General features: G+C 45.4%; 1 protein-coding gene across 3 annotated transcripts; it reads left to right on the forward strand.

Annotated features, from left to right (window-relative positions):
• Window positions 1–240: 240 nt before the first annotated feature.
• Window positions 241–15,899, forward strand: otud5a (OTU deubiquitinase 5a). 3 transcript variants are annotated; one of them, XM_047040422.1, is made up of 10 exons: window positions 244–299; window positions 478–1,041; window positions 2,778–2,871; window positions 10,783–10,847; window positions 10,984–11,140; window positions 11,268–11,416; window positions 13,371–13,559; window positions 13,738–13,951; window positions 14,080–14,160; window positions 15,329–15,899. In XM_047040422.1, the coding sequence occupies exons 2-10, from the start codon at window positions 484–486 to the stop codon at window positions 15,448–15,450; spliced, it is 1,629 nt and encodes a 542-aa protein (XP_046896378.1). In that variant the 5' UTR covers window positions 244–299; window positions 478–483; the 3' UTR covers window positions 15,451–15,899. The 3 variants fall into 3 exon arrangements, with proteins under 3 accessions (XP_046896381.1, XP_046896382.1, XP_046896378.1); XM_047040425.1 differs by having other exon boundaries at window positions 241–1,041; window positions 13,374–13,559; XM_047040426.1 differs by having other exon boundaries at window positions 241–1,041; window positions 2,781–2,871.
• The last annotated feature ends 517 nt before the right edge of the window (window positions 15,900–16,416 follow it).

The raw sequence follows: 16,416 nt of genomic DNA on the forward strand, positions 1-16,416 counted from the left end.
AATAACAACGCAAACATCTGTATCATAGGCCTGTCTTTGTGACCCGCTCTTATCGATATATAAAGAACTAACAATGCTGAAGTAATGTTTAATTGACATAATCCTTTGTTCTCCCGTATTATCTTCAAAGAACATCTTGGTTTTTCTATGTAATAGTTACCAGGCAGAACAACCGCTAGGCGAGAACGTCTAAAGTAAAAAAGCAGTCGCAATAGGGAAGTGACGTCCTGATGTGTCGTCAGATCTGTGTTGATGTTTTGTGGAGACTGGAGAGCTTGGAGGACGGGAAGAGGGAGACGGTTTGTTTTTGTTCACCTAAAGCTCGAAAACCAAGCCAATAACATACCATACTGATATTTTTTGTTAGCTAAGAGTTTTAGGTCGAATATTGAATAAAACGGACGGCCTAAAGCTAAAAGTAATTGACCACAATCTGGAAAGGAAGAATCGTCACCCCTTTGACCCCCTCCCTTACAGACAACCATGACGATTCTTCCGAAGAAGAAACCGAACTCTAGTGTCGGTGTTTCGGACCACCCTGACGAGACTGACAGAAGGAGCGGTTCAGACCCACATCAGCATCCGCATGGAGGTCGCACAGGTGCGAGACCAAGGGCCTCGCCGCCGCCATGGTCTTACCAAGCCGCTCCGCCTTCGACAAGGGAGGACAGACGGAACGAGGCCAGCTCTCGGCCGCAGCAGGCCTCCCCTCCACCCGGGGGTTCAGGCTCTCCTGTCGGACCTGGAGACGGGAGCGTGGCCGGAGGTATTGCCTGCGTGGCTGGAACACGAGGAGAACTGTCAGGAAGCGTCGGCTGCGGTGGAGGAATCGGTAGTTGCTGTTCGGGGCCCGGTCTGAGTAAACGGCGACGACAAGCCACTTGCAGTGGTGGGGTAGCCGGGGGTGGCACACCCGGTGTTGCTGGAGGTGGTGGAGGGGGTCCCAGTGCCGACTCGGAAGAAGGTGCGGGTTACAATAGTGAAGATGAGTACGAGAATGCCGCCAGACTGCAGTCCGAAGACCCAGCCACAGTCGAACAGGTAAAATTGATGACCAGTTAGCTAGCTAGCTAACTAGCTATCCAGCTACTTGTTAGTGGACGACCAATAGAAAGGCTAGAGACAAGAGTGAATGACACCATGAAGGTACAGCGGATATCACTCTAATTTAATTCTTGCAGTCGCGTGTTTACCTAATTGCTAAAAAAGATACGTGGTCTAGATGGCTCAGATATAGATATGTTGTTATTGTAATCTTTGAAGTAGGTATTTATTTCAATGTGTCTCATCTCAGCCCTTGAGCAAGATCATAGGATTAGGCTAGGTCTGTTTATGCCGTAGCCTGTGCCAATAGATGGAAATAAAGAAGGTCTCACAAACAGTAGCCTAAATGGTGTAACATAGCCTATTGTTTTATATGGCTGATCCAGAATTTGCCTGATATAGGGAGGTGTGTGTATAGCAGTATGTGCAGATACAAGTTCAGTTTGTCTCTGGGTAGTTCTGTGTTACTACACATGGGTCCAATGACTTGTTGTCAGTATCACTAATGCTTGATCAACAACAGCACTGTATTTTAAGTTTTAGGTGCCCCGATAGATGATCTGCATTTGCAAAAATGTTCAACAAAGTGTGAATACACACTACTACTTTTTGCCAAGCATCAGTCATATACAGGAAGATCAGCTTGGGACATGTTGACTTATCGTCATTATTCCATATAGTATCAAAACAGCTTTTAACTTCTGTGGAAGACGTAAACACTATAAGAGCAATCTAATAGAAAATGTAAATGCATGTTTATATTGTCTTATTAACAGTGTTATGGGCAATCAGATTCAGATTTGTTTGCATCTATTTGTAGCTACATTTTAGTTGATCGTGGTAGCAAACTTCTATCAAATAATAACACAACTACTATTGAGCTGTGCTGTAGATATAGATCACTGCTGCAGCTGTTTCTCCGGGTGGAAGGTTTTAGATTCAATAGAAAAATGAGACTGTTTAAGTTTTCCGTACAACCTGCTAATTCCATACTCTCCCGGAGTCATGATGAGCAGTCTGGTGCTCAGATTTCTCAGACACATAAATGCACAATGAATGCACTATCAGCTTGGTGGAAGACACAGTCTTTTGGAAGTCAATGCATTCAAGAAATGTTTATTCAATGACCAATGCAGTCTACTTTATTGTATCCATTAGCTGTGTAATATAGGGCAGCAACAGTGTTTCACACCTGAAGCTGTAGGCTGTATTTATTATTTTGCACACCAAGGAAATAAAACAAGCGGCAACATTTGGTTTGAATTTCTGTACATGTATAATTCTATGCTACAGCCCATGCTTATCCAATTAATTGTGAAAATTATAAACAATTGAGAAATAGTACTGTACTGGAATTGTGAGTTGTCTTGGCAGTATTTTTGATTATTAGGCCTATGGAATCAAACAATATTATCAAGACAGAACCAAGTGTATTCACAGGTGTGTCTTCAAGCCTGTTACCTGGTCAATGATGTTCCTTCCTTGCCACACGGTGGCACTAAATGCATATGTTTGAGCTTTGTTTGGACAAGCATCCGTTGGTTACGCCACTGAATATTTGGCTCCTGATGTCCAATCTTTCCTTTTTTCCATCTTTCCTGTTTTCTTTCCCTCAATCACTAAGGAATATGAATCTCTGAGTTTATTACGAACATGTCCAAAGCGTGTGTGAGTCTGTGCACCTGAAGATCTGTGTTTCCCCCATGCCTGACTGACGGGCTTTTCCCCCCCAGCAGGAGCACTGGTTTGAGAAGGCGCTGGGGGAAAAAAAGGGGTTTGTCATCAAGAAGATGAAGGAGGATGGAGCCTGTCTCTTCAGAGCTGTCGGTTCGTATGCTCAAACACACACACACACACATACACACGCACACACACACACTATTGCTTTTTCCCCCAATGTTGTTTCCTTTGGTCCCATTCCAGTAGATTACACCAGATGGCGCCTTTTGTACAGATATAGACAGTTCTAAGTGGTTATTCTCTCTGTGGAGCGTATCTAAGTTCAAAGAATGTTAGATAGTTAATCTGGTTTCTTAAGTCATTTGTGGAATAGACAAGTAAATCCTAGTGGTTACTACGATTTCCAATGTGTTCTGTGGGGCCTAGTGTTACTGAGTTAGCCTCAGGATGTGCAGTAGTTTTCCTTCACCTGAGTTAACCCTGAAAAGAAAACAACAGTGAAAAGGGAAAGTGGGAGGGAGGAAGGGAAATAGAAAAGAAAGACAGAGAGAGTCCTGGGAATGGCTGCTAGTATCAGGCTCTCTCAGCTGCACTAACCCTAAGGCACAGAGCGAAACTCCATTCATCCATCCATGCCCCCTTCTCTCCATCCCTCCATCCTTCCACTCCCAGTGACCTAGATGTGAGAGTTCCCAGCAGGAACCTGAGCCAGTCTGTAGCAGCTTGAGTCCTATGGGCGGGGGGGGGGACTCATACCTGGCCAAACAAATAGACTGCACCAGGAAGAATCCACTTACATAAGAGTGACACTGAAACAAAACCAAGGCTTCCTGTTTAGTTTGATTTCATCACAATAAGGAAGGAATGCCTAAAGAATGTTTTTGTTTCCATATCAGTAGTACTGGTAAAGTGCCAAGGAAACAGAATGGTAGTTCTGTCGTCAAAATTTCCTTCCTCTCATCCCCTCTCCTGGTTCTTGTTTGTGCAAGGACGTTTACAGTTAGTGTAAAGTCCCACCTCTTTATATCACTTCCAATCATTAACAATAATATTGATCCTCTTATTCATAGTTGATTCATTTCAGGTTGGAAACCTGAGTGTTCAGATTTCCACAGTCTGTGTTAAGTAATGTGTTGTCATTGCCCTAGGGCTTCTTGGACATTTGCATGTTACCATGCCAGTTCATTGATGGTATCCCTGGTTTGAATTGAGGTGATGTAACCATGCATTTACCTCCTCAGCCACAGGTGGAGTATCACTTGTTGCCAGATTTCCCAAAACTCTTTCACACACTTTAGCTGCATTCCTGTGGCCCTCTATAGAAACTAGCCTACAGTGCATTCAGATGTTTGACTATTGTAGTCATATTCATGTCGCATTAGCATAGATCTAATGACCTTTGACTTGCATATTTCTGTCTCTGTCTGTCTGTCTCTGTCTGTATCTGTCTCTCTCTTTCTCTGTCTGTATCTGTCTTTCTCTGTCTGTATCTGTCTCTCTCTTTCTCTGTCTGTATCTGTCTCTCTCTTTCTCTGTCTTTATATGTCTTTCTCTGTCTGTATATGTCTCTCTCTTTCTCTGTCTGTATCTCTCTCTCTTTCTCTGTCTGTATATGTCTCTCTCTTTCTCTGTCTGTATCTCTCTCTCTTTCTCTGTCTGTATCTCTCTCTCTTTCTCTGTCTGTATATGTCTCTCTCTTTCTCTGTCTGTATCTCTCTCTCTTTCTCTGTCTGTATCTCTCTCTCTTTCTCTGTCTGTATCTCTCTCTCTTTCTCTGTCTGTATCTCTCTCTCTTTCTCTGTCTGTATCTCTCTCTCTGTCTGTCTTTGTATCTCTCTTCTCTGTCTGTATATGTCTCTCTCTTTCTCTGTCTGTATCTCTCTCTCTTTCTCTGTCTGTATCTCTCTCTCTGTCTCTGTCTGTATCTCTCTCTCTGTCTGTCTTTGTATCTCTCTTCTCTGTCTGTCTTTGTATCTCTCTTCTCTATCTGTATCTCTCTCTCTTTCTCTGTCTGTATATGTCTCTCTCTTTCTCTGTCTGTATCTCTCTCTCTTTCTCTGTCTGTATATGTCTCTCTCTTTCTCTGTCTGTATCTCTCTCTCTGTCTGTCTTTGTATCTCTCTTCTCTGTCTGTATATGTCTCTCTCTTTCTCTGTCTGTATCTCTCTCTCTTTCTCTGTCTGTATCTCTCTCTCTGTCTGTCTTTGTATCTCTCTTCTCTGTCTGTATCTCTCTCTCTGTCTGTCTTTGTATCTCTCTCTCTGTCTGTCTTTGTATCTCTCTCTCTGTCTGTCTTTGTATCTCTCTCTCTGTCTGTATCTCTCTCTCTTCTCTGTCTCTCTCTGTCTTCATCCCTAGTACATCTAGGCCCATTTGATCGTTTCATTTAATGTTTTTTAACGAGACTCGTAGGTTAACAACGCCGTCAAATCTATATCTAACATAAGACAGCACGCAACAGATGGTTTGGTTTCATTAGTGTAATCGGTGTCATCACCACCATCGCCTACACCATGTGGTGGTGCTTTACTGAAACACACTCTCGTTTGACCTCCCCCTGGTCTTGCTGCTCTGGCCAGGTGTGTTACTCACCACCTGGCCGCCAAGCGTGTGTGAGGGTAGAGTGTCTCAGTGTGCTGTGTTTTAGTGACGGTCGTGTCTCACAGTCTGCTCTGCTGGACTGCTGAAGTTTCTGTTGTGGTTAGGTTAAGAAAGTCTCAAATGTTATGAAAGAACAGGGAAATAACCCCCCCCCTCCCCCCAGTTTCTATTCTTTATTACTTGGTTATTTCTGCATACCTGAAACCAGCAGGGAAGGTGTAAGGTGGTGTTTGATGTTGAACTCTTTCTTCTATCCATTCCAGGGTAGGCTACCATACATTAACCAGGCTAGGAGCCAGCTCATTATGGGTTTATACTGAGAACTGGAAAAGTGTGGTTCTACAAGTTAAACCCCGTGGTCGTGTGTGTGTGTGTCAGGTGAGCAGAGTTGTGCTGATGGTGATCAGTGACTCAGGCAGGAATGCCAGGGATCAGCAGGTATGCAGAGTCCTGAGGCAGTGTGGAGTGGTCTGTCTGCTCGGGAGAAGAGCCATGTGCAGTTCATCCTGTTCTTGTCTGATTCATGATTACAATTTCATTTAGACGTGTGGTCAGAAAACCAACACCCAGCGACCAGCTATCGAGGGTCAGTTGGACCTCGTTGTTGGTTGGGTAGCTGGTGATAGTTTCTCTTTCTTCTTTCTCACCTATGTCTTTCTCACACTCTCCGTGGCAACTGGGTGGGTCAGAGCAGCACATTCACTAACCACCAGCCCCCATCTGGGTTCTTACCTGTCACTTCTCAGGTCTCTCTCACACACATACACACACACACATTCACACCTACACCTCACACTCACACATACCCTTCTCTCTCACACACACACACACACACACACACACACACACACACACACACACACACACACACACACACACACACACACACACAGCTTCTCACTGGTGTCACAGTTCTGTCTGCTCTCTGCCCTAACCTGTGATGTGTAGCTATAAACAGGACCGTGCCACCAGTTTGTCTATCAAGCTGAAAGCTGTGTGAGTAATTAGATGTTGGCCTGTTTGGTTTGTTCCGTTTCGGGGATTGTCACATTCCATAGATGCCTAACGACACCTGACATTGGTTGTACCTGTAAACAGATACCTGTCAGTGTGTTTGCCTACATACAGACAGGCAGGCAGGAAGGGAGACAGGCAGGTACTTGTTATTGAGTTTACCTGTGGACTTACTGCCAGGTTGAAACACAAATACCTGTCATTGTGTTTACTTGTGCTGTTTGGGTGAGTGGTTTCATTTCCCAGTTCCATTGTGAAAGATGGGAAGGACACACAAACACACACAAACCTGCCTGTGTTGAACTTTGCTCTTTTGTGGACCTGCCACCTTAGATGTGTGCTCACTGTGCTCTATGACCTACACAGCAACTCAATGGTCTGCAGTCCTTTCCATTGCAGCGGAAAATCCCAAAGCACTATTGCCACCATATTTGGTACCTAGCTATTAGGGGTGGAACAATATATCGCAATTTTTTACAATTTGTATGGTAGAGCTATGGCAATATTTTTACAATATGACGTCCGTTTGATCCTACTTGTTGAGCTACCAGCACGCAACCTACTCTGCACCTGCATCATGCGTGCATTTATTGCATTCACAGAAATCGCTTGAACTGAGTTAACTAAATTGTATGTACAACAAAGAAAATTATTGAAAATGTTGAACGTTTTTGAAATAAATCTGTTGATTGAATTTCAGTTTCATTTAAAATGTTATTCAAAATATTGTGATACGTATTGTATTGTATACCCAGTATCGTGATACGTATCGAATCGTGAGCTGAGTGTATCGTTACACCCTTACTTGCTATGCATCTAGTATGAATTAGGCTTTAAGGCTTTGGCATTGATGTGATTGCCAGGTCCTGGCCTGGCCTGGCCGGGGCTGCTGGTGTCCCATTGAGGGCCAGCCAGTCTGGGCTGGTGTCCCATTGAGGGCCAGCCAGTCTGGGCTGATATCCCCTTTGTGTTGTTTTGAAACCCTGTGATGAGGTCACAGCTGATGTTAGAGCTGGGCATGTGAATGCCAGCTGTGTTGCTTTATTGTTGAACTTTGGTGATGGTGTCCTTTGGCTTGGTTACTGTAACAGGCCTTAGGCTAGACTGGACTGGACATTTTCACACGGCAGACACGCACTGTTGCATGATTATTCTGGAGAAACCCGTTCTTCTGCAATATCCCCCGGACTGACCTTAGGAGAGGAACTTTCTGATACTGTCTCCGTCTCTCTGTCTGCCTGAAATAACACACGTTCAGTTTCAAATCAGCAGTTGTTTCTCTCACTAACAAACACACACATTTTGTAATACAATCCATATCAGCCTCAGTTCCCTACTCTTCTTCCAGTAAAGAGGAAGGGGGCCGGGGTGGGGGTGGGGTGAACCTGGAGTGTTGTAATGCCATGATTCAGGCCTTACTGTAAGCCTGACCTATGTCATGCACAGTCCACGAGGACACTGTGGACTAGGGTCATTCTGGCATTGCTCACTCAGAAGGGTCACAGTACACGTTACAACCACAAACCCAGAACACGTGAACAGTGATGTGTAACCCCGGGCCAGTCATTCTCAGCAGAGGGCCCTGCGTGGAGAAGGCGGGTGAACTTTGACATACAGATGTCTCCCAGCTAGATTTGCCTGAGTTGTGAAACAGGCTGTCTGTCTGTGTGGCCGTTTGAGCCTCTGTCCAGGAGGTTAAAGACATGGCTCCCCAGTAAAGGATCTGCAGGGCACCTAGTCTGCTTTTCCTAATTGTAAATATATTTCACTCTTATGAAGGAAATAAGACTGGGGCTCCTCTTCCATCCTGACCATAGGTTGTTGTTGTTTTGTTTTTTTACTGAATGGGGGCAAATATTGTCTACAATGCTAGGATTTGTATTATTAATAACAACAATAAATACAATTCTACTTTGTGGTGGTATTAGGCAGATGGATGAAATACAAGACAAATATGATACAATGAGTATTGCAATATGCTTTCCAAACGACTGCTGGATGGAGCTTCCTGGAAGGATGTGTTGAATCCTGGGGCCTGTTGTCTCAGGTTATAATGACTGAAGTGACCAGGGAGGACTTTCCTGTTTCCCCCCGATACTCTTTATACGAGACTGGATAAAACCAGTGAAGGGCATATCCATACATACATTATTAGTATTGTTATTACATACAAACTAGGAGTTGGCCGTGTTGCACCGTGCACCTTAGAGTGCTTTGAAAGGTTCACTCCTACAAGTTAAAGAAGTTTAACCTTATGTAAACTCAAGTGTTACTGTGTTACAACCGCTAGCGCTGGTGTTGTTTTTCTGATCAGTTTGACTGAGATTAGAATGACAGTTCAGACTGATCCTGATCCTTGAGTCAGTATTGACCTGTTATGTTTGAGGATCAAAGTTTAGCTTTGAAGTTGGTGGTCAACATGGTCACACTGTGGTCAAATAGCACAGGTCACTGGGACCTGCCAAAGATCATCTGCCTCCATTTTTCTGTCTCTTTTTTAAACTTTTTGTATAAAAAAAAGGTTTGTTCCTCAAAGAAGTCCTGTCAATTGGGATTTGGCAACTACACGGTGGTACTGTAGAGAGACAGAGTAATGTGTGTGTGTACTGTAGTGAAGGGGATTGTGGGCCTGGCCAGGTCTTGGAATTCTAGAGAACAATAATGACGTGCTTACATATGCAGCCTCTGCCTTTCTGCGTGGTTACTACCAACTCTCCATTGACTACTAACGCCAACACTCTTCTGTCGCATTTGATAAAACTTTATCGGGGGCTTCCAGACTGACAGGGCGGGAACCCAACCATCCCGCCTTTTCTCTCGCTGCCTGTGGCCACACCCCTTCCGAGAAACTCACCGCGGCTGACCTATCAGAGGCCAGCGGCAGAAGAAGAGCTTGTTGCGGTTATTAGTTTCCTCTGTGGGTGTTGGTTCTCTTCTCCTTTCTTGTGAAGCCTATCATCTCTGTGGTCACTTCCCAGTAGCTTTAAGCAATGAATGCCTTCCTCTACCTTCCCCCCCCTCATCGGCTTCCTCCCTGGTTGACTGTTGACTAATTAAGCTCCAGTCCGGAGGTCACAGCCCAGACCAATGGAACTGGCTAAGAGCTAATAGTACCAGTTAGTACTGAAGCTTATCTGTTTTGCTTGTCGAGGCCTAGTTCTGCATAGCTGTTAGTCTGTGTGGTTGGTTAGTTGTTTGGAGCTGAGTGGAACAGTGGAAAGATGAGAAAATGTGTTTTTCTAAGGATGAGTCACACAGTAAAATGAGTATTAGTGGGGAACCCCCCTTCCCGCCCCCAGCACCTGGCGTATGCCACCTTATACTGTGGGGCGTGTGTGTGTATGTGTGCTATTAACATCTTTACCTCTGCAATGGAACCAGGAACTGGGAACTGAAACCGCTCACCCAAATTCAGTCAGTCAGACAATAGCAGACCATGTGACCTGAGTCTTCTTCCTCTGCTTCTTATCTGGGTTACTGGTTTATGCTCACTCTTCAATAACGCAATCAGAGGATCAGCTTTTTGTCTTCAGTGTTATTGTCTCTTTATTGCCAACTTTATTGTCCATTCATCCTCTTGAGACGCGTCTGTACAGTGCATCAGATTCTGGCCTACATCAATAGCTAGATCTAGACAATACGATGGTTACAACTTAAAGTTTCTCTACATTATCATAGGCCTAAGATAGCATCTCGTTCTAGGAAGCCCAGTGTATGATTTGCTCAGACAGCTATCAAAACAGTCCCTTGCAGCTTAAAATATAGGTTATGGTTAGTGTTACAGGATGGGGGACTTCAAGGGTTGCTGACAGTAAGTCGCGTGTATAAAAGCCGCCTATAAGGGTGAGGGGTCTCCAGATATAGTATTACCAGCAAGACTGAGATGCTGTGTGAGGTGTGTGATCAAAGGCCAAGCTGCCTGCTTGCAGTGCTGCAGCAGAGAAGATGCTAGCTGCGGCTGCAGCTCTGCAGCGACAGCTCCACAATGTTGCTTTCATACTCAGAACCAAGAGGAAGTTGACCAAGGGTTTCTGAGAATCTTTGCGGCTTGTGTCATGTGACATGCCGGAATATAGAGCGAAGCTCATTTGCATACCGCTCTCGTAGTGGGGGGGGGAGAAGAGGTGGCTGTGGGGTTAAACCGGTTTAAGGTTTTGTTTATATCTGGGACTCTCATATCTGACTCAGTAGCAGAAATCACATTCAGAATAGCATTGAGGGGAAGCCCGCCAAATTAGTCTGCGGCTCATGCAGATCACATTATCAGTCATATAGCCATGCACCTTCGCTGTTAAAACTCACATTTTGCAATGATGATGATGATGATGATTGGTGTTCAGACCCTGCAATTCATCACAAAATATATCAGAACATTTTATATTGCCTGATATTGGTCCTGTCATTCTTATTTCTCTATCTTTCCCTCTCCCTCCATCTTTGCAGCTGACCAAGTGTATGGAGACCAAGACATGCATGAAGTTGTTCGTAAACACTGCATGGACTACTTGGTAAGTCCTCTCGCTGCAAGGCCTCATGACTGCCGAGTGATGGGAACTGTAAGCTTTTGATTCCAATCTTTTAATATGAAGGTTGTATGTCAATAATGCATAATCGGTGCTAACTGCCTGCCTGTCTGTCTGTCAGATGAAGAATGCAGACTACTTCTCCAACTATGTGACAGAAGACTTCACCACATACATCAACAGGAAGAGGAAAAACAACTGCCATGGCAACCACATTGAAATGCAGGCAATGGCAGAGATGTACAATCGACCTGTGGAGGTCTACCAGTATGGCACAGGTGTGTGTGAAAGATTGATTGTATGAGTGTGTGTTTGAGTGAGAGAGAGCTTCCCCAGCCCTTCAGCTGTGTGTGGGTAACTAACCAGACAGTGCCTGTAACCTTTCTGTCCTACCTTCTGTTTCAGAACCAATCAACACGTTCCATGGTATCCATCAGAACAATGACGAGCCAATCAGAGTCAGCTACCACCGTAACATACACTATAACTCTGTAGTGAACCCAAACAAAGCCACCATCGGTGTGGGCCTGGGCCTCCCTGCCTTCAAACCAGGGGTGGGTACCGGTCCTCGTGCACCCCCCCCCCCCACACACACACACACACCAAGGGTCCCACCCTTTTACCTGTTTAAATCAGAGTGGTACGGAAAGGATGTGGAGTCGTCCAGTATCTCTACCCAATCCATGAAGGGGTGTAGGGAGTAAGCTCACAGAGGGTGGAATGGTCAAGAAGAGTCGCTGGGTGTGAAAGTCGGGGGGGCATTGAGTGTGAGTCAGGGTGTGGCGTTTAGGGAGTAGAGAGGGCCGAGTGTGTGTCTGATGCTGCACTCCCAGACAGAGAGCATAGAGAGGGCCGAGCGTGTGTCTGATGCAGCACTCCCAGACAGAGAGCATAGAGAGGGCCGAGTGTGTGTCTAATGCAGCACTCCCAGACAGAGAGCATAGAGAGGGCCGAGTGTGTGTCTAATGCAGCACTCCCAGACAGAGAGCATAGAGAGGGCCGAGTGTGTGTCTGATGCTGCACTCCCAGACAGAGAGCATAGAGAGGGCCGAGTGTGTGTCTGATGCTGCACTCCCAGACAGAGAGCATAGAGAGGGCCGAGTGTGTGTCTGATGCAGCACTCCCAGACAGAGAGCAGGCAGCCATGAAGGCAGGCCTCAGCCCAGAGACACATTCCTCATGGCACTGTTGGCTTCTGTTCTCTCTGTTAGCAGGTCACTGCTCTGTAAACTCTGACATGTCTGCTGAAATATACACAAACACAAGCGCACTGCGGCCTCGTTTGATCCTATTCTTAGCCAGGTTACCAGAGATTCCCCACTGGAAGACTTCGAGTGGTCCTCAGCAAATGATGTGTCCAGTCTGAAGCCTGAGGGAGCAGGAACAGACTGCGGACGTTTTGTCACAGATCTGAACAGCTCTTTCATGTTGACGTTCTTCGACTTTCTTCGCCTCACGGGGAACGGAGACTACTACTCCCATTATACCCATACAAATTCCACCATCAGGTTGGTCAACACAATAACCCAGGCTTTTTCCCCTGAGTCGTGAGATAAAGTGAAACTATCTCTGGGACTAGCCAATACTGTACAATTCAACACTGTGAGGCTAATTTACAGTGAAGTCTACTTGGCTTGATAGGGTTACCCTTGGCTAGGCTAGACCAGATAAGACAAGGCTACTTTAGCCTAGTTCAGTGGTGTTCAACCCTGGTCCTCAGGGCCCGCTGTCGTGTATGTTTTAGATGTTTTCCTGCTCCAACACACCTGATACAAATGAAGGGGTTGTTATCAGGATTCTGCAGAACTTTCAACTTACTGGCCTAGTAAACTGAAAGCTAAACTAGGCGGTCATGCTAACCTAGAGTAGTGTAGGTCATGCCATGGGTCGGCCCGCCCTGGAGCATGGGAGCTGTGTTGTGGTCGGCTGTTGATGCGGGCCAATCAGGTTTCTGAGTAGTGTTTAGCAGTAGGGACACAGTAACGGACAACAGACTGTAAGGTCGCCTCATTCATCCAGGGAGAACGCACCGTTTAGGGAAGCACACACACACACGTGAACACTGCCATGGTCCAAGTACAACAAACACACCCACACTATTTGATGTTGTTAGGTTCTTATCAGCTGTAGGTTTCCAGGCAAGGCTATTGCCAGCATCAGGTTCAGAGTGTGTGCATGTGTGTACAGAAGCTTTTGTTTAGATATAGAAAACAAAGTGTACTTTTGGAGAACACATTTATTGTGTCATGTCCTCCTCAACCGTTCCTTTAGATAAATGCAATAAGGGAAATTGTGATGACTGCTAGTTGCTCACGGGATGTTCTGACTGGAAGGTGGTTGAGGGGGCCATGGCCACTACTGAACCACTGAACTGCATGTTCCGCTACTCTGACGTGGACAAAAAGCTGACCTTGGTCTCTTCTCCTTGACTCTGCTATCTTCCTCTAAACCCCTCTTCTTCTGCCCTTCTTTCCCCCGCTCTGTATCCCTATTCTTCCTTCCCCCCAGCAGTATGCAGACCAGTCGTTGATGAAGAATGCCATCAAGACGTCAGAGGAATCGTGGATCGAGCAGCAGATGCTGGAGGACAAGAAGAGAGCGACCGACTGGGAAGCCACCAACGAGGCCATCGAGGAGCAGGTGGCCAGGGAGTCCTACCTGCAGTGGCTACAGGACCAGGAGAAGCAGGCCCGACAGGTACACACACACACACTCACTCAAACACATATAACACACAAACCCACAAGCTCACTCAAACACATATAACACACAAACCCACAAGCTCACTCAAACACATATAACACACAAACCCACAAGCTCACTCAAACACATGTAACCCACACACTCCCTGCCTCTCACCGCTCTCTCCTCCCAGCCTCGTAAGGCCAGTGCCACCTGTAGCTCGGCCACTGCTGCGGCCTCCAGCGGTCTGGAGGAGTGGAGCGCTCGATCTCCTCGCCAGCGAAGCTCCGCCCCTTCCCCAGAAAACCCTGACCCCTCTCACTCCCACCCTGACGTCAGCACCAAGCCCCCATCCCCAGCCGGCGCTGCACTCATCTTGCCCAAGCCCCCTTCGCCTTGCGCACCAGGTAAGACACCTTCTCCCTCCCCCATCACACGCTCCATCCCAGAGGTTAGAGGTTAGAAACATTGGATAGCCTGATAATAGTTGTATGGATGAATTCTAAAGCTCCCTCCTCACCCCTCCTCTCTCCAGGTCCTAGTAACCAGGCTGGAGTGGGACGTCATCATCTGGAGTACCGTGCAATCATGCAGGAGATGTCACCCACCGCCTTCGGTAAAAACTTTCCTTGGCCTTATAGAAATACCCATCATTGATCATATTTAGACTTTTTTACCCTCTTTTAATTGCCTTATTATTATTTTTTAACTTTTAATGGCCTTTTATAGACCTTTCATAGGTACTTTATATGACCTTCATGTATAGCAAAACGTTGTAATGCTAGACCGACACGAGCCCCTCATATGATATATACCTTCCCAGCCCTTAAGGTTTCCAGTCCTATCCATCCATTCATTCAGGAAGATGCCTTGAATTTCCTCTTTCTGGTGTTTATATAACTGTGACTGCCTTACATGGCTAGTTGTCAACACTAGCAGGATTGTCTTACATAAGTGGCCCATCCAGTATCAGGTGTGTGTAGGGTGATGTTACACTGCAGGTAGAATACTATAGAGGTGGCCTAGTTGTCGCTAGGGGGAAGGGAAAGGACATTTAAATCAACACTGTGTGATATGTGTACTGCGACATCAAAGTGACGCAGTTAAGGAACAGAAAAAGAAAGAAGGGTCATATGGTGCGTACAGTAGTGGTTTTTCCAGATGGGATGTAAATTCGTTATGTACATTTGATTTTCATGTTCCTTGTGTAGCATGTGGTACACTCACGCTCAAAACTTGCCAGTCCTTTAATGTCAAGAAATGTTTTGACAGTATTCAAATTATTCAAAGGGCTACCAGTGTAAAAAATATATATATACTTTAGTGTCATATAACTGTCAAATGGAGGATAACAAAAGATAACCCAAGCAGTTTCACTGCTGGCCTGGGGAGGATGGGAAGAAGTAGATGTGTCTGTGCGAAACGTACCAGATTAGGTCTGGTGAGGACAGAACAGTTCTGCGGTCTGTTATCAGATAGCAGTCTACAGTGTAGCTATAAAACACAGGGTCAGAGAGCCCAAACAACAGGGAGGATGAGGGAGGAAGAGAGGGATATAGAGGGGTTTGAGATGGAGAAGGATGGAGCGATGACAATGTGTAGAGTAAGAACGGCCCTGACAGTGAGAAGGGTCCTACTGTATAGGTGGTGGGATGGATGGGTAGAAGCTGGAGAAGTGTGGAGGGATTAGGAGTGAAGGTGGATGGATGGAGGGATGAAGAGAGGGAAAAGGTCTTATGATTTTAACCCTAACTTTTCTGTGTTTGTCTGTGTGTTCACTGCAGGCCTCACAGACTGGGAGGATGATGAGATCCTGGCCTCGGTCCTGGCCGTGTCACAACAAGAGTACCTCGACAGCATCAAGAAGAACTCCATGCATAGAGAGCCCTCCCCGGACAGCAGTTGATAACGGGGACCCAACACACTCTCAACCCCTCCCTCCCTCCACCCCTTAACCCCGTCTTCCCTCACCCTCGGAGAAGACTGACCAGGGAGATCCCCACACTCGTTTTCCAAACGTCATCATGCAAACCATCTGGTCTTCTCTCTCCTTCTCCCTCTCCTACACACCCCTTCCTTGACTCTCCACACCCTCCAATAAAGACCCATCATAACCAGGCTCCACCTCCCCTCCTTTCTAATACCATTGACTCCATTATCTGGACTTATTTAGGTGCATGTTTAATGGAACACAACAAATATCATCATAGAAAAACATGGAGAAAATAGCTAAAAAAAAATTGTCATACTTATCCTCTTAATGATTCATTAATATAAGTTTGTTTTATTTTATTTTCTTGTTTGGGATGAAAATACCTTTTTTCTTGGAATAAAAGAGGAAATCTTTCTGAAATATATGACTTGTCCCTGACTTACTACCTTGTTTTATTAGATTTATGATATTGATTGATGAAAGTGGTATAAACCTAACCGGTCAGAGCCATAGCAAACGTAACTATTGTGGAAATCAACCTGGGAATTTGTAGATATTACTTTGTTTTAACCTTGCTTTTGTTTTAAGATTTTTAAATTCCTATCTGTCGAGGCAGTTCAATGGTGAACCCGCCCATAATAAACGATGCTGTATTCCTTCTGTCATGGTTTGGTTCAAATGTAGGCTATAATCCATACGGATTAGGTTCCCAAAACGGTTAGTCCCACTTTATACATAATCTTACCGTTCCACGGTTTCAATTGTTACAGAAAAATGTGTCCGCACTTTTTAAAAGTTTCCCCGAATTTCAGGGAGATATATATATTATTCAAAGTATTTTGCAAGGTATGAGAAAATGGAACGCACAATACAAAAATGCAATGCATTCCTTTTTTTCTTGCTGTATATAAATATGTGCGATATTGCAGGTTACTGAAA

The sequence above is a fragment of the Hypomesus transpacificus genome, chromosome 18, assembly GCF_021917145.1.
Source record: "Hypomesus transpacificus isolate Combined female chromosome 18, fHypTra1, whole genome shotgun sequence".
Lineage (NCBI taxonomy): Eukaryota > Metazoa > Chordata > Actinopteri > Osmeriformes > Osmeridae > Hypomesus > Hypomesus transpacificus.

Bases quoted from the DNA above. Each gene is read 5' to 3' on its own strand.
- otud5a (XM_047040422.1), top strand. From the start codon at position 484: ATGACGATTCTTCCGAAGAAGAAACCGAACTCTAGTGTCGGTGTTTCG. The intron at 13,560-13,737 runs GTACACACACAC...CTCTCCTCCCAG, and splicing joins AGGAGAAGCAGGCCCGACAG to CCTCGTAAGGCCAGTGCCAC. The intron at 14,161-15,328 runs GTAAAAACTTTC...TGTTCACTGCAG, and splicing joins GATGTCACCCACCGCCTTCG to GCCTCACAGACTGGGAGGAT.